We start from the raw sequence: 23,300 nt of genomic DNA on the forward strand, positions 1-23,300 counted from the left end.
TGTTATGCTGCTTTGCCAACAAACCAGCTGTCTGATAAACAGAAATCACTGCCTTCACTCTGTTGTGCTGATCACAGGTACTATGTGCTGATATTTTTCTCCCTGACTATTGGCCTCCAAGTGGCAGTTTCTCTCCAAAAGATTCAGCAAATGTCTGGAAGCATTGAGTGGGTTGAGAAAACCTTGTAGTCTAGCTGTAAAAAGGAGTCAGCCATTGTGATATTTACTAGTGGTCAGACTTTAGCTTGCTTATTTTCATTTACATCTCAGGTTCCTTCCTAGAATTGCTCTGAAAATTATTTTAATTATGTTTAGATAAATTATGTTTCTCCTTGAATTTTAGAATAGCACAGTGAAAATCTGGTGTATTTTGATTTGATTTGTCCTTTGTAGTTTTAAAGATAACGTTTTTAGATTAAATGGGAAGGTATTGGTTTTAAAGTTTTAGAAGCTGAAAATTCAACAGTTGGATTTTTTTAAGAGGTGGAGAAGGTGGTGACTCCTGTATGCCTTCACTGTAGCCTTTATCTGTATTTAGTCTGTGATCTGTCCTACATTATCAAATTTATCTGGCATCCCAGTCAAAACCCAGTGTTTTTAGAAAGCAAGGGAAGTGAGTATTTTACGTCTTAAACAGCATAAAGATTGAGATGTAAGGAAGTCCACTTAAGCAGCAATCAGGTTCTAACCATGGTCACATTATGTAGCTGCTCATGGAAGCAGACATTATTGATCACCTGATATAGAAATGCTCCCTTCATCTTTTGATTGTATTGTTGTATTCATTTCTTTGTATTGAGGAGGAGCACAGATTAGTAATAGTCTGGAGTTCGTACGGTTAGTTGGCAACTTCAAGGCAATTGTTGATAGCTTCTAATCATCCTTCTGGTACCTTTGTACACCAGACACATTTATGAGTTTTGTTTGCTTTCAGAAATTATTTAGATATGCCCAATTTGTGGGTGAACTTTCAGGCATAGAAAAATATGTATATTCTTGTCAAGAATATCCCCACTGACAAATGCCAAACGTTTACCTAGTCCCTGGAGGTTTTACATTCCAGACTATCTCTTTCCAATGGTGTTAAGATTTGTATGATAGGGGTTTTTTCCTCCATAGTAATGTTCATTTTTTTTCAGAAATGAATACATTATTTTGGCTTAAATTTGAAGGAGAAAGTAGTTAAGATAAATTACCACAATGAAACTTTCATGCATAATGGTTATAATTTGGATTTCAAGCCTCTGAAAATTGAGCTCTATTAAAGGTAAAATTAAGAAATTTAACTTTCCAAAACTTCCAGCTCATGCTACTCTATATCAATTTAAAAGTTACAGACAAAAACAACTTTGAACTTTGTGCAGGTTGCAGTGTCACATCAAAGTTTTAATAATTTCTACCGGTGGAGATTCCACATTTTCATAGGGCTTCTTGTTTCTGTGTTTGTCCTTTTTTGTGGAATTTTTTTGCCAACATCTAGTCAGAATTTCCCTTGTTGCTTCTTTGCAGTTGCCTCTTGTCCTTATATTGTTCGCTTTCAGGAAAAGTGTGGCTTTGCCTTTGCTGTAACCTGCTATTAGAGGGCTAAAGTTAGTTTCAAATTTAACCCCTGCACTTCTTTTCTTAAGATAGAATAAATTCATCTTTATTCTCCCACATTATGCCTTGAGAAGTCATTCTTGCAATTACAGATAAGCAGCAGACAAAGCATCATGCATCCAATTTACTTGAATGTTTATTATATATCACTAAAACAGAAGTTTTTGAAAAACTTAGCCTATTTTGTCCTGTTATTTTTCAATTTGGATGGAAAAAAAACTAACCAGCAAACTAAAACAGATTTTATTCTACTCCTTGAATTCCCTGAACCACAAGACAAGAAAGAAGGCTAGAAACAGAAGGGCTTGTATACAACAGTCATGACATGTGCCTAATTTTCTTTACAGACCAAATGTCATCAATATTGGCCTGATCCACCAGATGTAATGGAATATGGCTGCTTCCGTGTCAGGTGCCACTCTGAAGACTGCACAATTGCTTATGTTGTCAGAGAAATGGTTATTACAAACATTGAGGTAAATGCTCCTTGCCTTTAATTATCCCCAAACAAGCTGAATGGATACATTTATAGATGAGTAGATAAAGACTGTGTGTTTGGCAATGTATATCTCTGGGTGTGGATATGATGTGTGTCTGTATACACACAGACACACACATTTTTAAAAATAGAATATGTGTATATTATATGGATCAACATGGTATGATTATTTCTTTAGAGCTTCTTCAAAGACACACTTTTTGAAGTTCTATAATACATTATGCTGTACAGGTACTGCAATAAACATCATAAGGAAGTTTAGTGCTTTTCTTTAAACAGTTTTGCAATCACTGACTCTTTGTAAATACTTTGATTTATAAAGTGAGTTTTTTTCCTAAGTAACTCTGCTCTTCCAAGCATGAAATATGGATCACTTGGTTAATAGCACAAGCAGCTAGAACAACTAATGAAGAAGTGAAGCATAATAAAATTGTTTTGAGGGAAGATGCAGAATCTCACCAGTTTCTTTTCATTGTCTTTAGTTAGATTTTAAAAAAGAAAAAAGTCCATATGTATCTCAATTTAGATGTGTTCAATTTATGAAAAATACTTATATTCTATAACTCCTAATATTTTCATGCTAATGTCTAGGGAGCTAGAAAGCAAAGAGAAGGCAAAACACAGCATATTATCTTGTGTTGTGAAATCTGTGTTCAGGTCACATCTGGACATTCTACAACCTGAATTGTAGGGGTTGAATTTTGATTTTTGTTTCTAAGTTAACCTGCATTTCTTATACTTTTCCCTTCTTCCCTTCCTCCCTCTTTTCCAAAATTCCATGGCCATAGGTATTTTCTAAAAAGATTAAGGATTTATGCTATCATAAGATGTGTAAGAAATCACTGTATACTGACCAAAGGCTCATTTTTAGTCAGTCTTTTAAACTTCTGTATAGTTAAGTAGCTTTTAGTGTTACCAGAATTGCTAGTAGTAATAGTAATTGTAAGCAAGGAAGAGGCAATATCTGTTTTAAAATATAATATTTAATCACTGTTCTTACAGCAAGATGACCAAACCTTTAGTCTCATACATTTGTAACTTGACATTCTCTCACTTGACAGTGCATCCAAATTTGCTTTAATGTGATTAGGTTTTCCTTTGTAGTCATAAACATGTCAGATGTTAGTACTTAAGGGTTTTTCAGTTAAGACAGTTTACAGTAATTCTGTTTCTAGATATTAGAAACCACCCAGTCAAGAGCAGCATGATAATTGTTTCTGTATTTTGGCCAATTACTCTGTAAGTGATAAACCTGAATGTCAGCACAGAAGAAATTAACCTCATAAAAGTAGTATTGTAAGTATATGTACCCAAAGTTTTAGTCCTTTTCACTCAAATTATTTATTTGTAACCTTTCTAAATCTCATAAAATGAAGAAAGGTTTAATTTCCTGCCTTTTCTTTTCAAGACCAAGATTGAAAGCTATACTGTAGCACTAAGTTTGGGGGTTTTGAGGGTTGGTTGAGGCTTTTTATTTTTTAAAAAAACATTCAGAACACTTTGGGGACTAGAACAAACAGACCAAAGGAAAGAAATCATGTAGTGAGAGTTCAGAGCTCATCACACAGTGCACTATTTTGTAAATAGAGATATGTCTTCCTTTATGATCTTTGACAAAATAGCATAAGAAGCCTGAAACAAATTTTTGTTTCCCTGAAGACAAATGCCTCAATGTATGATTAGGCATTAAATCTTACTGGTTTTGAAACATAAAGAGCCAAATAACAAAAGTAAGTGAGAAATGTTATGGCAATTGTGTACAGGAGCATAATAATGTATGAACAGTTGTCCAAGAAATGACAAATGCCACTTGCCAGAGTATCTACTCTTTAGAAATGGGGCTTTAACCCTGGTCATTCAGATTCAGCTTTCAAAGTATGTTTGTGAAACTCACTGGCAAAGAGCTCACCTTTTCCTGCTTAGAAGATTAAAAGACCATTTCAGGGTTAATGTAGTTCTACATTGTGATTTTTTTTTTTTGTCTCGTTATTGAAGATTATGTTATAACTTCTGCAAAAAGGGACATTAATTGAAACATTGAAATGCAAAATCAGTTGTTTCGTTTCAACATAAGTAAGAATTAAGGTTGACATTTCAAGTTTAAATTTCCTACTTTCTGTATGGCTATTATGATTCTAAGTTCTGTATGTTGATTTTGTGAAGAGTACACGAATCTTTTATTAATCAGGGAGAGTCTATCATTTAGGGAGAATGAAACAAGGAAGTTTGCCTTTTGATGTGATTATAATAAGCAAGACTGCAAACTGCGGAAGGATGAAGATTGGATACTTTTGTGGCTGAAGGTCTTGACAGTACAGCTGTATTGCAAGTGTTAGAGCAGCCATTTGAAGCACTGCCTGTGACAGCCCTATTCTTTGTCAGGAGTTTGTCTCAATGACAGACTCACTGGAGAAGAACATGTGCTTCTGAGCAAAATCTAGGATATTAGCTCAACCACAATGAAGATATCTAACCGCAGAAGCAGTTGAGCTTGAATTTGCCCAGGAGGGGTAGGGACAAGTACATAGTTTTGTTGGAGATTTTTTTGCTCAACAGCTTTGCTGTAATGACAGCGAAGAAGCACAATAACAAAGAGCTGGTGATGTCTTACACCTCTGTAGAGGTGTAAGACTAACATGGTGTTTTATGCCTCTGTAGCTCCTTACTAAGTAAATGTGGATCAATGCCATGAAGAAGCTAAATGTTGGCCAAAGGGCTGACAATAAACTGGGCAAATTACATAATCCTGAAGTGTCACTGGAGTCTGTTTGGGCTAATTTTTTTGAATCCATAATTTTTAAACTGATTTGGAGAAACACCAAATACATTAATTCCATTAAAATCAGTCCACATGAATGCAAAAAACCCCATTACACCTTGGAATAGCAAGGTGTACAAGGTCAAGTTAAGCAAAAATAGCAACCAAGCCATAAGCAGCTGTTGCTTTCTCACTTTCTCTAAGGCTCATAAAACAGGACTAATAAAGCCAGATTTTTATGAAGAAAAATTATGCATTTATCAATCATTAGGATTACTGTCATTGAATCCTCAGTGCTAAAAGAAAAAATTGTGGAAAAGATTTAAACTGAGTTGCAGAGAATAGTGGTTTAATGAATAACTTGAATATGGAAAGTTAGCTCTTATTTTCCATTATCAGATTTGTATAAAGGAGCAAGTTCTGAGAGGAATAGTGTTTAAAAATAAGTATTGCTAACAAAACATGTACTGTAGGGCTAACTATGGAACCAGTAACTACAATTCTAGCTTTTTTTTTTCATGTAGATGTTCTAGATTTTAATAACTATGATGGTCTTTTAATGTTAGTTATTTCCATGTGGGGTGTTGTTTGGCTGACATTTTCTGTATTTAAAAAACTGACTTTCACTAGACTTGAAGATAATATGTTTTTTAAAAAGCCAAAAACCCTGCTAAAAATAGCTTTAAAAATCTGGACTTTCTCAGAGTATTGCTTTGACATTCTGCATGAGAGATAAAAACTTAGACATGGAAAAACTAATGTTAACATAAACAAATATATTTACTGTTTGCATCATGTTTAAATTGCTAATAAAACATAAAGTGTTTTAAAATACTTGTGTATTTTGGAAAGCAAGTGGCAGAATAGTTAGGTTTCAGAATTTTGAATCATCTCAGAAGAGCTCAAAAAAAGAATCAAAACTGATCATGTTAAAGCACAAATAGTTGGAAGACTACACTGAGGCTTGAGGCATACCTGGAATAATTAACAAACACCTGTATTGGTCTCTAAGTATGATTAGGGCACAAAACAGAAATTGAAGATACTTACACCAAAAGCAGCAGCTTTGAGGACTAAGTGCATGTTCTTTGTGTATTCTCACTCTGAGTAAGTCTTATGTTACGTACTTTTTGTACCTAATGTCTGTAAACTATTTAACTAAATGCATCTCACTCTATTTGAGCCTGAAGTACTGATTTAAAAAAATTAAGTCAACTCTTTCCTTTGCTCTAAGCTTTTAAAATGACTTTTTGCTTCTACAGATCACTGTCAGTGTTTCTCAGGTGTGCCACTGGCACTTATCCATGTTGTATAGCTTTAAGTTCTTGAAGCACATGGAAAGCAGCAGGATACTCAGGCTTGGATAATTTTCAAATTAATCAAGTCTTTGTTTCACCAGGATGCTGTAATTCAAACATCTCTGATTCAAGAGAATCAGATCAAACTGTTACGTGTAATTGCTGCTTTATCTCATTTCCCTTTTGAAGAGGTTCTGATTAAGCAAGTACAAATTTTCAAAGAAGGAATTTTTAATGACATTTTCTAGATATATTTTTGTATTTTTTTTAATCTATGGCTGTGTTCAGAAAAATGTGAATGGTAATCATTTGATCAAGGTCAACTTTTCCTACTCAGTAGAACTGAGTAGCAAAAGGCCATGCATGCTTTTTCATGCAGAGCTATCCTGGTCATTGTGCATCTTTTGATGACACGGATGGTAGATCCCGATGTAATTGCTATTACAGTGAGCTTGGTCACTAATGTTAGATTACATTGTCCATGTGGGCCTTATGCTGTACCTTTTAATTGTTGATTGCTCAGGCTTTGCTTTGAAGAAGCAAAGTATGATCTGTGTCATTTTTCTTTTTGTCCCTGTGGGCAATTGCAAATTTCTGCAATTGCTTTGACTGGAATAAATGTATTCCTTAAGACTACTTAGCACATAGGTAGCACTTATTCCATCTTTTGTGTCCTATTAGCCTGTTCCTGGGAGTGGAACATCTTCATGTGGGAGAGAAAAGCAAGCAGCTGAAGACATTTAAAACAGGTCCTATATTTCAGCAGTTGTGAGCATAAGAGGAAAGGGGAAAAACCTTTTAAAGTCACAAAAGCATCACAAAAACATTCCAGTGTGGACCACTAGGGAAAGGCCAGCTTTTATAGATTAATCCAGTCATAAAGGAGAGTTTTATTTCAGAAGGGTGTCAAATATTAAGTCTGATAATGGACATAAATTAAATGCAGGTAACAGCTTAACTATTGCAAAACGTGTGGAAGGAATAAAGGAACATGAAGACTTGTCTCAGTTTGTAAAGATTGACATCCTCGCTGCGTGATGCTTCAGAGCTCACGAGCATCTTAGGTCTCTTTCTTCCCACCCTAACCATTAGTTACATCTGTAACATATCAGTTCAGCTCAATCTGAATGCAGGGATGATTGAGTGATTTCATAATCAAAATTTGCAAAAAGCTAAACTGAAAGAACTTTTATAAAACCACAGGGGTTTTACATATAATTCAAAAATTCAAAAAAAGAGCTCTTTGGACAACAGAGTCTTTTAAGTAATTATATTGCTTCCATACAGAAAAATAGTCTCCTGTGAATCATACAGATGTCATTCATATATGTACAATAAGCATGTATGTATGAATGATATGTATATATACTGTTTTCTAACAGAAACCAGATTTAGCAAGTGTTGCAGGTAACTTTATTATACCTGAATCTGTAAGTGTGCCCAGACATATTTACAATAGATTGTATAGCCCTAAATGCCTGTTACATTGGTGTTGTTCTCAGTAGTTCTGCTGTTCTCTGTTGTTTCTTCCAACTAGTTCTAAACTATTGTGTAGTACTGTTATGCTTATGTCTTCTAGCATTTTACCTCAGGTGAATCAATGATGTCAAAGGTCAACAGTCAATAAATCAAAAAAATTAAAATGTTTGCATCACAGAAGTTAAACTTGATACTTCATTTATTTAGAAAATGTTGTGCCTCATGAATTCTTTCCAAGAATTATGTGTCCATACTTCACACTGAATGTTAAAATCACAAACGTTTTCTACACCATCTGCCTCTTATTGCATCTGCAGAAAACACTTGGTATGAAAAATATTACTTGTATCTAGTAAACATTAATACAGGAGACATATAACTGGCCATTTTTTTTAAACTTTACTGTATTTTAGACAGAACAACAGCACACTGTCACCCATCTCCAGTATGTAGCTTGGCCTGATCATGGCGTTCCTGATGACTCCATGGACTTCTTGGAGTTTGTGACCTGTATGAGACCAAAGAGAGTAAAGAATGAGCCAGTTCTTGTTCACTGCAGGTACTTGTGTTTTAAAACTCTGATTATAGATCCTTGAATGAGATGAAAATGTTAAACTGTGCAATACGAGCATTTACTGCTGGTGATGGAAACACTGATGTTATAGCTAAAGGATGAGTTTACTTTGTCTCCCTTTCTCCTGCAACCTTTTGGTGGAATGGCATAGTCACATAATTATCACAGATCTGATAATCTGCAAATTAGTTTGTTTTCTGATTTTTATCCTCTACCACTGTTGTAATCTCATTTTGAATGGTACTGCTAAAAATTCTTTTCCTGCTGTTCAAGTGTGTGTGTCATAAAAGCAGTCAATTGGATTTTACCTTTTTAAGACAAAAATAGCAAACCTGTACAGTTTGAGCTGTTTAATTGTTTAAAAATGCATCTACTTTAGGTGAGTTTTTAGTTTTATTTATATTTTAAAATATTTTATTTTTAGTAATTACCAGAAAATATTACTGAGGTTGCTGTTAAAAATAAACTTTGTGCTCTCTTTGAATTTTACTAGGGTCTCCCTGTAACTTCCAAGGCTGTCCTACTAGTAAGACTGTGATATGCATTTGGTGTATTGCAAAAACCTAATTTTATAGACTATTTTCCTGTTGTGTTTCACAGTGCAGGAATTGGTCGCACTGGTGTGTTGGTCACTATGGAAACAGCCATGTGCCTAATTGAAAGGAACCAACCTGTTTATCCACTGGATATTGTACGGAAAATGCGAGACCAGAGAGCTATGATGGTGCAAACATCAGTAAGTGATGGAGAGGAAGCATCATTTTCTGTATATATACTGCACTTTTCAAGTTATAAAACAGGTCCAAAGTTTTTATAAAGGATCTAGTAATATGAGTCTTCAGTTGCTAATATATATCCAACTTCATAATTTTAATATAATGTAGCATGGTGGCAAAGGCTGCTTTGCTAATGTGGTATATATTTTTCTATTTTTAAAGTATTTCTTATCTTGCCATGAAAAGATAATTGGTTTTGATACATTGTAAGCAGTTAGAATGCCCAAAGTCAGACTTGTACTGATCATCTGTTCACGGTCCTTTGTCTAAATTCTCTGCAAGAAGCTAGAGTAAATTTTTGCTTTTTATTCTAGTACAGAACACCATAGGAAGTTATTAAGTTGAAGGTAAAATCAAAGTGTTTGTGGCCTGGTTTGAAAAGAAAGAAGTGGCTTTTCAAAAGGCCACTTTAGAGTAGAAATTCTATAAGAACGTATAGATGCTTTTAAAATTTTGCAACTACCTAGTTGGAAAAAACCATAAGGGCAAGTTGTGTAACACCAGTAACAAAACATGAAAGTAGATGGCAATTTTAAGATGAAAATGAGACAACTTGAGTTTGTGAGAGCCATTTTTTGTCAGCTTTGGAAATGAACATATTGACATTAGAGACTGATGAAGGATGAGAGATTGTTCTTTCTTTAGGAGAGGCTGGATGACAAAAATTCTGAGTGTGGGTTATCTTGGAGAGCTAAATGCCCTATGAGAAATGAAAGTAAGGGGGTTTAGAGTCAGAAAGCCAACAATTAAATTGGGCATTTATGTCTCATCCTACAAATAAAATGCCTGAAATGCATTGAAATCAAATCCATTTGATCGCAAAAAAAGTTAACTTAAAAAGACAAATTCTATTCATTAACAGTTAATGACTGCAGGAATTAGCATTATGACTAGATGTGGGGGAAATCTTGGATCATCAAAGGGCATAAAAGTGTCAGGATCTGCAGCTGCCTGTGTACCATTAGAGTGCTCAGTAAACAGAGTCTGTGCCTGCTGCTGGGACTCGTGTTCATTGCAGCAGGAGTGCCCCCTCCGGAAGAGGGTCGGGACTGTGTGGTTGCAAGGGAGTGGTTTGAAGGGTGCCCTGCCTGTTCCTTGCTGAAGTGGAAGCTGAGCTGGTGACAAAGGTGGCCACAAGATGAAGAATACTAACTTCAAGTTTAAGGAAACTGAGTGTTAACTTCTGGAGTTGCACTTGTCTGTACCCCTCAGTTTCTAAAATTACCCAAACAAGTTCAAGCTTCAACATTCTAGAAGTGGTCCTCTTCTTGAGAATCAGATGTGAAAACTTGAAGTAAACGTCAGCTTGCCAGAAGACTGAATTCCTTTTGTTACAACAGAAATCAGCCAGAATTGTCCTTTCAATCCATGCTTTGACATAACTGAAGAATACAGGGAATAGTAATAAATACAGCTACAGTCAGACTCCTGGTGTGGAAAACGAGTATCTAAGACAGGGTTCTTTACCTTGCTTGCTGGGTTACACAGTTTGCTGTCAGCACAATCGGGAGAGGGATGATCTGTAGCAGCAATACTGTGAAACTAAATTTGTTTATTATTTCTGAAGGCAGGTACTGTTGTGAACAGCCACTGAGCAAAATTGGCATACTGTGCTGTAAATGAGACACAGAAGCAAGCATTCAACTGTGAGAAAACAGAATGCCAGAGAGCTGCGTGTTAATATTTCGATCTGTCCTGGGTGCTCTATCCCATTCCCATGCCTGCATTCCAGCTAGCCTCACTGCTCATATTTGAGATCCCACTTAGGGTGTCTGGGAGAAGCTGTTATAGATTATTCAGTTGTAAAATAAAGGGATTGTTCAGTTTTAATAGCCTTGCCTAAAGCATGTTAAGCTGCCTTGTGAGGATTGTGTGTGTGCTCCAATTCTAAGGTAATATGATTTGCCAGATACGTGTCGTGACATAGGGCATATTCAAAAAGAATGGATGATCAGAGCTATTATCTGGTCAGTTTAGTGTCTGTTGTTAATCATGTGGAAGCTGTAGCTTCTCAAAAACCAGTAATTTTGTTACCACGAGCAGCAAAAAAGCTTTAATCAAAATGATGAAGCTAAAACAAAGTTGGTGTAACTGGCCTTTCATTAAAAAGAAGAAAGATTAACAAGATTAACCAATAAAGAGAAATTAGGTATCTAAGCAATGCAGAATACAGTGCTTAGGATGTACATAATAGAAGTAGCTATCAGCTGAGTGAGCAGAAAGAATACATGCAACAGATAAGAGCAAAGAAAACAAGTAGTCAGAGATTGAGTCAGAGGAAGCAGTGGTGAAGTGCTCATTCTTTTATTTGTTCAGTCACTTGATCACACAAGTTAACAGAAGTATTGAACAGAGAGCTAAATACCACACCTGGCTTGTTCAGGCAGTAAAAATATGGAAATGACAATAACAGTGAAGAGACAAGTCAATGTAATTAAGAAATAAGAACAAAGTGATATTGAAGGTGGGAGTAATTGACTGAAAGGTTGAAAGAAAAGCCAGGAAAATCAAGATGCAGAAAACTCATTTCCACCTTCCTATTTTCCTTTACGTTTTTCTGTACTTAAAAGAAAATGTATTGTGTTATGTTATGGACAAGAGTAACATTCCTAATTGCTGGTATATAAAGGCAACCTAAGGTACTTCACAGGCCAAATGTTATCTTTTAGCCCTGCTCTTTGGGAGATGGTGGGAGAATGTTTCCAGATGCTTCAGAAGAGTTCATGGGAGCTGACAATACAAAGGCAGCTGGGAGAGCATTTCAAAGATGGAAAAAAGGGATATGAAAAATGTGAAGCTTTGCTTCTCTGAATATACGACATGGAACTTTAGAACAAAGGGTTCATTTTGGGGTTTTGACGTTAGTACTTCCACAGAAGAAGTGAGGATGCTTTGATCTTTGCAAGTTCTTTTAAATTTCAATCATCTTGTGTTCTCAGGATTGTGTTAGTCAAAAAAATTTATTCAGGCTATCTGGATTTTTAGTTCTGTACTAGTCCTATTGATACTGTCTCCTTGTATCACTTTTTATGAAGAGGCTTACAGGCTAATTCTTTTTGACAAATAGTTACATTACAAGGACATGGAAGAGCTAGTCTTTGTAATAGTATAATGCAGAAAAGAAACTCTGATTTGTGAAGACTTTAAGATCTAATTGAGAACAAAATGTTGGGTGGGAGAAGAATTAATGTGGCTGCTGATCTTCAAAAATATTAATTTGAAAGGTTTTGATCCCCTTCTGTTACAAAAGGAGATATGTGGTCAGATCAAAAATTGAAAATAAAGTGACTCCTTCTGCAGTACTGTAGGTGGTTTGGGGAAAAAACATAAGGGTTTCAGTTAGGTAGTTGCACCTATAGATCCTATATGTCAACTTTAAATGTGCCCAATAATATGTAACTGCAGGATTGGCAAGCTCAGAATACTCATAATAATCAGATAACTACCAAAAACCCCCCAAAATAGATGTGATGTATAAAGAAGGTAAATATCAAGTTAAATTTAGTTAAAAGTCATGCATAGTTTTTACAAATAATTCCTTTTCATGAAAATTAAGTACATATTATTTTAGTTTGGAGAAGTATATTTTCCTTGGTGTGTGATTTTTTTAATGCTTGTCCTTCAAGGAAGAGTAAATGTCAGCTTTGTTTACTGTGAACACAGACAGAAGAGTAGGATTTTCTCCTCTCATCCTTGTAGCTCCTCTCCTGTCATTGCTCAGGAAAAAAGGAAGCCATGGAACTGTTAGTCCTGTTCAATAATACTGTCTAATCAGCAGTTTAACTAAACATCCATAAATGTTTTTGCGTTTTCTTTCCTCCACAGAGTCAATACAAATTTGTTTGTGAAGCTATTCTTCGTGTTTACAAAGAAGGATTGGTTCGACCACTGGATTCCAGTTAGCACAGCAGTGAAGGATGATTTTTTTTCGCCTAAAAACCTGCTCTTTAAGTAAAGCAAGGGCTTGTTTTTGAAAGCAACTAGAACGGACTAGAAGCCCATGAAAAGACAGATGAGCACATTTGAACTGTGGCACTTTAAATTTCTTAAGAAGATTGCTAAATCATGTACAGTATAACAAAGTCACATAGATAAATATATTACAGCAATTGTGTGTAATATGCTTTATTCACATAGAAAACCATAAACAATCATGGAAACCTTAATGCATATTTTACTGCCTTAAAACAACCTTTGCTTTGGAAGTTACAAATTTCCTTGTGTTTCCTTTGAAATAGCAAAAGGAAAACTATTGTTGAAATGATTCATCTTAAGAAGGTATATTTGTATCATATGAAAGTTCATTGAAGGTGAATATTTGTAACTTTCTTTTTGGGATACTAAATATCCATGGAACTCTAACCTTGACTAAAAGGCTGATGAAGAGCTTTAAAGACTAATGCATAACTACTGTACACTGAGCTGGAGAAATTTAGTATTCAGTTACTGTAAATCTATTAGTGAGTATGCCAGCTGTTATAATATGCTGCTTAGAAATCACATCTACTGTATGTGATGTGAAAATAATGCTGCATTTAGGCATTTATGCAGATGGTACAGTCTACATCTTCTGTTGATGAATTTTATTTGCAACTTGCCCTTTTGACAGTGACCTACTTTTTACAGTTTTAGTTATTGCACCCCTTTTCTTCTGTTTCTGCCATCTATCTCCTTGATACTTTTCACTGCTATTTCTATATGTGGACTGAAAACATTTGAACTTAAAATTAGGTTTAATTCTCTGTCATGCTTGTTTCCATGTGTATTTATGAGTTCTCAGATGTAAATGTGGATTAATGTTGCACACAAGTACTAGACTTTTGAATTACTGTATATGCAAAGTAGTCTAATCCAATACTGGAAAAAAAATTACTACTGAACCCATCAAATATGTTGCTGCTATTTCAAGGTGTGAAGCTTACAAGGGCACAGGTGTTGCAAGTGTTCAGATGGTGATAAAATGTTGACTTGCTGCCCTCCAGCAAAGCGCTCTTATCCAGCGAAACACGATTCCCTTTTGCAAGAGTTCTCCAGATTTACTGTGTTTCTTGCTTATACAGAAATGCAGTTAAATTCACCTGAAGATTTACATAGAAAGAGAGAATGAGTTTGTACATTGATGAATAATTCACCCTAAGGTACACTGGTCTCTATTTCATTTCAGATGGGAGAATTGGACTTTCTGAACAGTATAACCACATTTGTATAATGTTAAATTATTTTGTGTGTGCTTTTTGATTACCCTGAGATAGTTATTAATTTTTTTAATAGTGTTTAAAAAATATTCTAAGGGACTGTTTAAAACTATTATTTAAAAAATTAGTCCTAAATAGGGAAAAATTTTTATGGGGCATATTAGCCAGATGTTTATATGTATAAAAGAGAAAATTAGATAATTTTTTTTTTCAGAGAGATATATTCGCACACACATATTCAGATGTATTTTAGAATTATGGTTTGTATTATGGATATTATCATTTATAACTGGAGTTTCATTATAGAAACTATCACAGCTGTACAATATGCATCTCTCATGTTACTAGAAGACTATGTTTTTTTCCCCTATGAGGTAACTAGGAAGTGCATGTAGGAGGAGCTAAATTGCTGACTTGTCTTTTGCAGGCTTGGTCCTCTCTCCAAGATTACATTTTTAGCTATAGCTGAAGAAGATATCTGGTTACTGTTTATCGATTAAAAGAGTTTTAATTGAGATGTGCAGAATAGTTGGCAACATGGAAACCTTCTTGTCTTTGTTAGGTTGAATTGTGAATAGGTTTGTACTCATCTTTACATAGTGCATTCCAAATTTCACTTCGACTGGAGTTTTCTGTAATATTTTGGATCATTGTCATCTTGCTTGACTGGGCATAGATTAAAAAACAAAAGACTGGTTCACTCTTATCTTGCTAAATTGTATCAGGTAGTTCAATCAGTCTGTGAATCCAAATGTAAAATGATAATGGACATCACATATTACTTGGGAAGCTTTGTTACGTGTGTGCCTGTCTGTTAAAACATACCTTTTTTTTTTTTTTTTTTTTTTTTTTTTTTTTTTTTTTTTTTTTTTTTTTTTAAGTTTTCCTGTGCCCAGGTCTCAGAGTCATCCTTTGCAGCTGGCATGACTTGCATTTAATAGTTTGTCAAGAAGTGAAAGAAGGCAAGAAAATAAATTGTAAGAAAATATTTACAGCATCTTTGTGACATCCGTGTCTTTCATGGAAGAACTCACAGTTTCTTTGTGTTCAAGGTTATTCCTATATTCCAATTGCTATTTATGTTTCTTTATGTTTAATATGTACTTACCAAAGCACTGTAAATGTATTTCTTGTATAACTTCAGTCTCAAGATACGTGGTATAGGCTTGACTTGGGTTAGTACCTGTGCATTTAAAGGATGACTGTCATATTGTGACAACAAATGCTGCTCTTGTTTTGGTCAACTTGGATGGGTTTGGTAATACCATTGGGGACGACCATCTTGGATTTTAATAACTTGTTTGAAATTGCTGGCCACAGAGAGAATACTCAAAGCTATATAAATAGCAATCTCTATAAGTTTTTTGTTTTTTTTTTTTTTTTAATACCTTAGAGGAAATATTAGCTAGACAAGTATCTTGTGTATTGTGTCCATCTTTATTTCAGTCTTGCTGAGTTTTGCACATATACCTGTAGGGTGCATAGGGGAGAATTGAAGGGGTTTTGTCCTCTCTCTGTAGTGTGTGATGACTTTGCACTGAATGAAGTATGCCTTAGATCTGATCTTGCAATGAAAGCATAATTATGAAAACATCTTACCACCAGCTTTTGTTTTCACAAAAATTAAAAAATCATGAAGATATAGATTTAATTGATTGGTTTGGGGGGATTTTGGTGGGGGTTAAAACTCATGAGCACAAAGTGTTGAATTGTCAAGCAGTTGGCAAGTGGTAGAAAATGCTGTGAAGAAAAGATTCTGAATAACCTTCATAAACATTTTACCCTTGATTTCTCCTGTGCTGGTATGGTCATGGAAATAAGTATTCAAAATGTCTGGTGTGGTGGTGGATGAAGAGGGAGCAATAAAACCCTTGACATTTTCATTACTGTGAAATACACTAACGTTTATTTCTACAGAATTAAACAAATTTAAACTTAGTGGCTTTATATTTGATGTGGAAGTAACTAAACTACCTATTCAGCATATCTTCAAAAATCTCACAGGGGAACACTTCTGAGACAGAAGTGAAAGGGACAGTCTTGCTATTTGTTAAAAATAAGAAAAGCAGTGCCCTAAACCATTAATGCCTTTTGTGTAACCAGATGTATGAAATACAAGTCATTAAAATACAACCAAACCTTGAATAGTGGTGGTGTTTCACAAAAAAAAGAAAAAAAATTTGTAATCTAGGGGTTTGCTTTTAATTATCCTGTCTTTTAGGTGTTGATATGAAATTATATCCAGTCAAAATGTACCCACGAATTCAGCAATAAGTCTTCATATACACCCAGTTTTTTAACTGATGTTTTTCCCCTCATATTTCCTACTATGCAGTACTTGGTTGAATATATATGTATTTTAAAAGAACTCTAGTTCTGAACTATATAATGAACTTTGCATTGGCTTTATTACAAATCTAGTATGATACTTTTTTACAAAAAAGCTCTTTCCTGTAGACAGTATTCTTTTGTCAGACTAAATGCATAATTGTTAAAAATAGATGCACATGTTTCATATTTAGTCAATTATAATTTAAACATAGTTATTTCACTGATTATGGCTTTATTTTTCTATCCTGAAATGAAGCACTTAAGTGCAAGTTTATTTGATTCTTTCACTCTTTCAAGAAAATATGTGCTGGGAAATGTTTGTATTTTGATTAGTAACCTGCAACCAGTCTACTTGGTTAAAAGCCTTTCTTAATTGAAACTATCTAGAAGGTAAAGTTTTCATTACCTTTGTTCAAAGGCCAAGTGCATGATTAATTCATTATATAAAACAATGTTTTGATTATATGGGTTTCTTGCATTTAAGTTCTGACACTGATAGTGCTCAGCCATCTCAAATGTCTGTTTTAACTGTAGTTTACATTAACAGTTTAAATATACCAGTCTAATGCAATATTATTTAGTCTTAGTGTACTTTAACACTATATAAGCTTCAAACAATAGCATCTACAGTCACTGAAGCCTGTCATTCTAAAGAAAATGATTCTCTGAATCAGAAGAAGAAGTACCACATAATATCAATGGATTTAACCATTTTTCAGCTCAGACTAACTCTGTGATAGTAGCATTCTTACCACTCATATAAATAGCAAATGTTGAGGATAATATTATGGGGAAAAAAACAAATTGTATGGACTGTAAGAGACCAGGAAATATTGTTATCTTTTTTTTTTTAAGACAAATTCATCTCAAGAGGGGACATTTTCTTGCAAACTACTTGGATAAGAGTAATCTTAGTTTGTGCTTTATTTTGGGTTTAGCTGCAGGTTAACCTTTAAAGTTGTATGTAAAATATTAAAGTGTTTATTTTAATAGACATTAGTGAAACACTTCAGTTTACTGTTAACTGTTTAACTTCTGTTTACTTCACTTACATGATGTTGTTTCTTGAAATGTCATTGTTTTGCCTGATGAAATCACTTTGAGGTTTCCTACAATTGTGAAACTGGCTTTGTCTCAGACAGGCAAAGTGATGTTACTGTTGCTTAAGAAAGGATGGTTTTTTTTTCACTTGCCAAAGGGGCAGTGTGGTGTTCAGACCAGTCTTAAACTATTCTCTTTTCTAAACAGTGCTGCTAGCAGTGGTAGAAATCATTAAGACATATGGAAAAGCATGTAAGAAATCTTCTCCTTGTGGCAAATAAGACCTGGGTTTAACTTAAATATAAAAAGAAAAGAAATCAAACATTACGAACATGAAAATGCTTTTGACAGTTAAAGTAGGGGTGGAAAAGATATTATTTTTTTACTCTTTTTCCTTTAAAACACTTCTGTGTTTTAAACACATCATTTCTCTTGGAACAATTTCTTTAGTAAAGAGCTATACTGTTGGCCATGGGATTTAATTTTTGTCAAACCCACCGAGAAAATAATTGTTAGTGGAACATTTTCCTCATCTACTGGTTTGTGCTCTTAAGTCACATTAAAAAAAAAAAAAACTCTTAAATATTTTCCTCTTAAAAACTATATTGTCTGTTTTCATTTGATGTCTTTTTCTGAGACATGGATGAAACCTGCATTTGGCTGGGTAACTGTTGAGGTTGCCCTGCATACTTAAGAGGAATAAGATGCTTTGTTAGGGCTATTACACCCCTTACCTAACATCAGTTACCAACTTAAGCCAGAATAGCATCATATTTCTATCAGCCTTTTGCAGAATAAACATTTTGTAAATAGTTCTTGGAGCTTGCTCTCCCAAGCATCATGAAGTAGTCTTGCACCAAGCTAGAATTTAAGCTTTAAAATAAAACAAAAAGCTAAAATCTAAATCTTCAAGTAAGGAATGACTATTTACCAAATTCTATACAAAACATACCTTTTAAAGGAAAAAAAAATTAGTTTTTCCTACAAGATGCAAAGGTTAGCTGCTAGAAGTACCTTTTTAGTTGTGGATGCAGCTTACCTAGTCATAAAGCAAAATGGCTCTCAGCTAGTGTGCAGTATGGCCACTGAAGCACAGAATGTTCATCATCAGGCCAAATGCCTCATTATTTGTCAACTTTCTTGCACATGGTTGGTTGCAAGCCTGATTCAGGAAGTAGGGAAAAAGGGCTGCCTTCCTTTGGGAAAGGGACTGAAATAACCTGCACAGTAAATCCACAGCCTATATTGATCTTAGTGCAGTTGTACTTGTATTATCTAACCTGAGCAGTCTAGTTGAAAGTGAGATCAGGTGTATCTGTACGGGTTTGCAAGGATATTGAAGCACTCCATTCCAAAAAACCAAAAAGCTCAGCCCAGCAGTGTTAATTGCAGCGGGCTTCATTTGCTTCAGTTAAGCAGCAGGTGAGTGTGGCAGCATTTGGATTAGTCCTGATCAGTGCCCTTCTAATTCAGAGCTTTGCATACATGATTGAAAACTTGGGGTTTAGCAGGAACTGAATTAGTGTCTGTAGAAATTAGGTGGGAAATTAGTATATATGCTCAAATGTAAATCTATTTCTAATCCAGGTTTTGCAGAATAAAAGACGAATATCATTGCTTACGTTCCAGGAACCTGTGCAGTGAGCACTAAACATGGTTTATTTAGGTTTTCACACTTCATTGTGTAACCTTAAAAGACAAATATAAGGTACATAATGGGGACAGCCCTCTAAAAGCTTTAAAAATCTGCCTGCCATTCATTCTCACAAATGATGGGCTGGTTAAAACTGACCTTGATTATAACTGATATGGAAACGTGTTTATAGTACTGGAATAAATTGCACAACAGTTGGGAAAGCCGAAGTTGTTTGGGTTTTTTGCAAGTTTTGAAGAAAATTTCACTATTCTAGTCACTAAGCTTGTATTTTCATATAAGTTCAGTTAGCATTTTTGTAAGAGAGTTTTGTCAGCAAAATCTTGGAAGGTTTGGCTGGAGGTTTTTACATTTTTTTTCTTTTCATGTAGCACTCTATAGTTTCTTCTAAGATCTTAGGTGCCAGTTCATTAAAGGAATAAAAAAATGTTTTTGATGTATTTGGAAGGTAAGGAAAGAGATTATTTTGTACCCTACGCTGTACTTTTCTTTTAAATAATTTGAAATGTAAATTGATGTTGATACTACAAAGTTTAATTTATTGTTTAAAAGTGTAGACACTTCTTGAATGTATAATTTTTCTTTTTTATTTTTATAGGAATAAAAAGTTGGTTAATGTTTTCAGTAGAGCTTTCTTGGGGTTTGGAACTGTTTTGAACAAAAATATAGCCACCATTTTATGCATATTGTTTATATGGCTAATGGTGAAATAATGATGAAATAAAGCATTTTTTGGCTATATGGTTTTACTGTGGCTTATTCAAAAAGCAAATAAGAATTACATTGAAAAGTTACTGGCCTTTTTGATAGGAAAGGAATAATCTAAGAAATCACACATTGATCCAGCGTGAATTTTATCTGAGCTATCAAGCATGTATGGGAAGTGTCTGGTCTATATACCACAGTAAAAGAAAAGTCAAACTCTTAGGAATATTTCACTTGCAAAAAGTTTTATGAAATAGGATTGTCTTGATTAATTAGGTGAATAAACCTTTACAGTCATGTCATGCAAGGCCACGTAAACATTTGAGTCCAGATCTTTTTTGCTCAAGTGCAGATTTTCTTTTTTGCTCCTATGTATGAAATCTGCAGCCTGTCCTTCCTTTTGGGATTTCACGTGTTCTCAGGGTATCCACCACGCATGTCTGAGTAATCTTCTACACCGTCTGTTGCCCCATGGTGGTTATCACATTTTCACAACAAATCAGAGACCTGTGATGCTGTTCTTGAATTATTTCTGCTTACATGCATATTAAAATGCAAGTTCATAAGTTTCAAAATAGAGAACACATTGAATGAAACACTAACAGATGGATAGAGCATTGACCTGAAAATATGTTTGGGATTTCATTAAGAACTGGGATGGTTGTTAGCCAGCACTTTTTGCTGTTTACAAGGTGTGGCTCTGCCTAGTGATTAGTCTTTTCAAGCTTGAGGCCAATAACCCTTTATGATGAAGTTGTGAATTCAATAAAATGTCAGTGAAAGGAAGCACAAGGCCAAAACCACCTGTCTGGACAGCTCAGACACGGGATATGTGTGCACATTGGAATCTCTTATAGGTACATAGAGGGCTATTCAAGATGAAGGTTTTGCTGGAAATCCAAATGAAGCAGTTTATGGAAAGATGTGCTTGTATCTTCACAGCTTGATAGCAAGATATGGTGCAAGAAAGACCTTTTGGAGGAAATAAGGCAGAAGTAAACTTCAAGCTTGTAGCTGTATCATAGCCCATTGCTAGAGGGGAGAAGAGGGCTTTAACTTGCTGAGTGTTACATGTGATTTTTGGACATGAAGGTGTTCCATTCCTCCATACAAGCTTTAAAATCCTTACGGTACTGGCTACCCCACAGAGAAGTGAGGTACTCCACTGGGGAGCCAAGAGTATGAAGAAATGCCTTTACGTAACTCAAACAGACTGCTAACAAGCAGTCACAGACAAGAGAACCTCCCTTGTAACAGTCTTGCTTGAATTTGTAACAACTGGGAATAGAAATGTCAAATGGCATTCCTCCGTATATATGTTATTTTCATGTCTAGCTTTTTCATGCCTTAGTTCAGTGATATGAACATTTTCAAGGAGTGACTCAATTTAGCTTATCTTCCTTGTGTACTCAAAATATTTTAACTAATATAATAAAAGTATCAGTACCTGGTTTCATGTCTATTTGGGATCAAGTTCTTTTTTTCATCAGTCCTAGTATAATGTAATCTGGGTTTCATGTACTAAAAAATAAATATGCAAAGGTGGCATGTGCAAAAGCCAATCTGCTAAGAAAACTTTTTTCTTCATTTTGAGTGGCAATATTCAAAGTTCATAATTTGTTTAAACGAACCCTGTGAGAATAACTGAAAGTCATTTGGGGAGACTGGGGTCATTGCTGCTGGTCTCTGGGTTCAGAGCCAGTTCAAATTCCTATGTCCATCTTCAGGAATAAGGGGCCCCAATATTCTACTGGAGCATGATAAAAGGCCAGACTCCTCTGTGTACATGTACCCTTGTGTGGCCTGACACTGCTACTGGGGAGCTCAAATAACTGAAACACTCTTTTTAAGCAAAGGTGTTCTGATTTACTTCTGTTTCATTGAGTTTAGCACCCAGCCACAAAAGATGCAACATCATTTATAACAGGAGCCTTTTAGTTCATCTGTGCATCAGCTGCAGTTTAAAAAATTAGTTAATAGGCACTGATAGGAAAAGGTTTCCTCAGCACTATCAGTCTCTCAAGCCCAAGGGTTAATTGCTCAAGGACAGTCAGGTTGCACAAATGATGGTGTGAACTGGGATATCAGATGATAAGAGGATGGAAAGGTGTTTGAAAATCCTCACTGTACACTTGGATGTAGCTCAATAGGAATGCTTATTGCTAATGGGTTTGTTCCTGCTTAAGTGTAATTTTGGCCTTCAGAGCTTTCTGTGTCAGTCCAAATGCCCTGTTCTTTTAGACCTGATAAATTCTCATTTAAATACTGAATGTTACTCCTTGCTAAGTGGTTTGTCCTTTTTGAGCATGAGAGTCCTCAGCTCTGATCTGGGTAGCTCTGCTCATGCATGATCATACAAATGTCATGGAAATGTAGTGTAGCTCTTTAGCTTTGCATTCAATTATACAGATTCCAAGTTAGCATAAGCTTGCTGCTTTCAAATGGGGCCAATTTGCTTATGTATAATACTTAGCCTAAAAGGATGCAGTGACTCCAGCATTTTCATTTGTTTTGTGATGCTTTTTGTGTTTTGTTTTTGGGTTTTGGTTTGTTTTGGGATTTTTTTTTTTTTTTTAGAAACACTATTACAAGAAAACCTCCCCACATTGTACTGCTGAGGACACTTGCGTTTTGAATAGAGGATGTTGTTTTGTCCTCCATAAGAACAGCTCTCATTACTGTGATATTGCACCTCTGCTACCTCACTAACTCTGCCTGCTCTATCAAATGAGATGTCAGCGCATGAGCAAATGTCTCAAGCTGTCTCAGGCACCCAGCTGGGAAACTGCCACCTCTGTAGGAACTCTTTCTTATACAGTGGATATTTCCCTTACTCGGGTAAGAAAAGCAGGAACTGAGGAGAAGTAGAACTTCCAGCTGAAGGAAAGTTAGGACTGAACATAGTCTAGATGCTACGCAGGAAACCTACAGAACCCAAGTGCTACTAGACCTGCTGAAGACTGGAGAATAACGATTTACAAGGAGCTTCCTATGCTTCTTCATCCTCCCCATTCCCCTTGATTTTCACTAAGGGAAACAGGCTCTCCATCTTCAGTCCCTGTGGCAAGAAGTGCCACAGCCAGTCTGAGCTCCCTTTCAAAGTCATCTGCTCTCTCATGGCCTGATGCAGGTCATGCTGGTTTTTTCCTGTTTGGCCTCTCTTATTCAACTTCACCCTCTACAGCAGCAACTGCTCAGAACTGGCCTGGCTTAAAACTCCTCAGCTGTGTAACTAAGAAGCTCCATCTTGGCAAGTGCTCTTAGGGGAGTCTTAAAGATTTGTTTAAATAGCATTACTTTCAAATATCTCTTTATCAAGACAGGATAGGAAGGGGTATATATAGAGAGAGATAGATGTGTATGTAAGCACACATACAGAAAGAGAAAACAG

General features: G+C 35.3%; 1 protein-coding gene across 8 annotated transcripts in view; it reads left to right on the forward strand.

Annotated features, from left to right (window-relative positions):
• PTPN3 (protein tyrosine phosphatase non-receptor type 3) overlaps positions 1 to 13,092 on the forward strand; it is a 155,836-nt gene extending 142,744 nt beyond the window's left edge. For all 8 annotated transcript variants that reach the window (XM_068195459.1, XM_068195464.1, XM_068195450.1 and 5 more), the window contains 4 exons: positions 1,947 to 2,075; positions 8,047 to 8,192; positions 8,808 to 8,943; positions 12,809 to 13,092. In XM_068195459.1, the coding sequence (XP_068051560.1) occupies positions 1,947 to 2,075; positions 8,047 to 8,192; positions 8,808 to 8,943; positions 12,809 to 12,886 (489 nt within the window). In that variant the 3' untranslated portion in view covers positions 12,887 to 13,092. The remainder of the gene's footprint in view (positions 1 to 1,946; positions 2,076 to 8,046; positions 8,193 to 8,807; positions 8,944 to 12,808) is intronic.
• Positions 13,093 to 23,300: the final 10,208 nt, after the last annotated feature.

The sequence above is a fragment of the Anomalospiza imberbis genome, chromosome 1, assembly GCF_031753505.1.
Source record: "Anomalospiza imberbis isolate Cuckoo-Finch-1a 21T00152 chromosome 1, ASM3175350v1, whole genome shotgun sequence".
NCBI classification, from domain to species: domain Eukaryota; kingdom Metazoa; phylum Chordata; class Aves; order Passeriformes; family Viduidae; genus Anomalospiza; species Anomalospiza imberbis.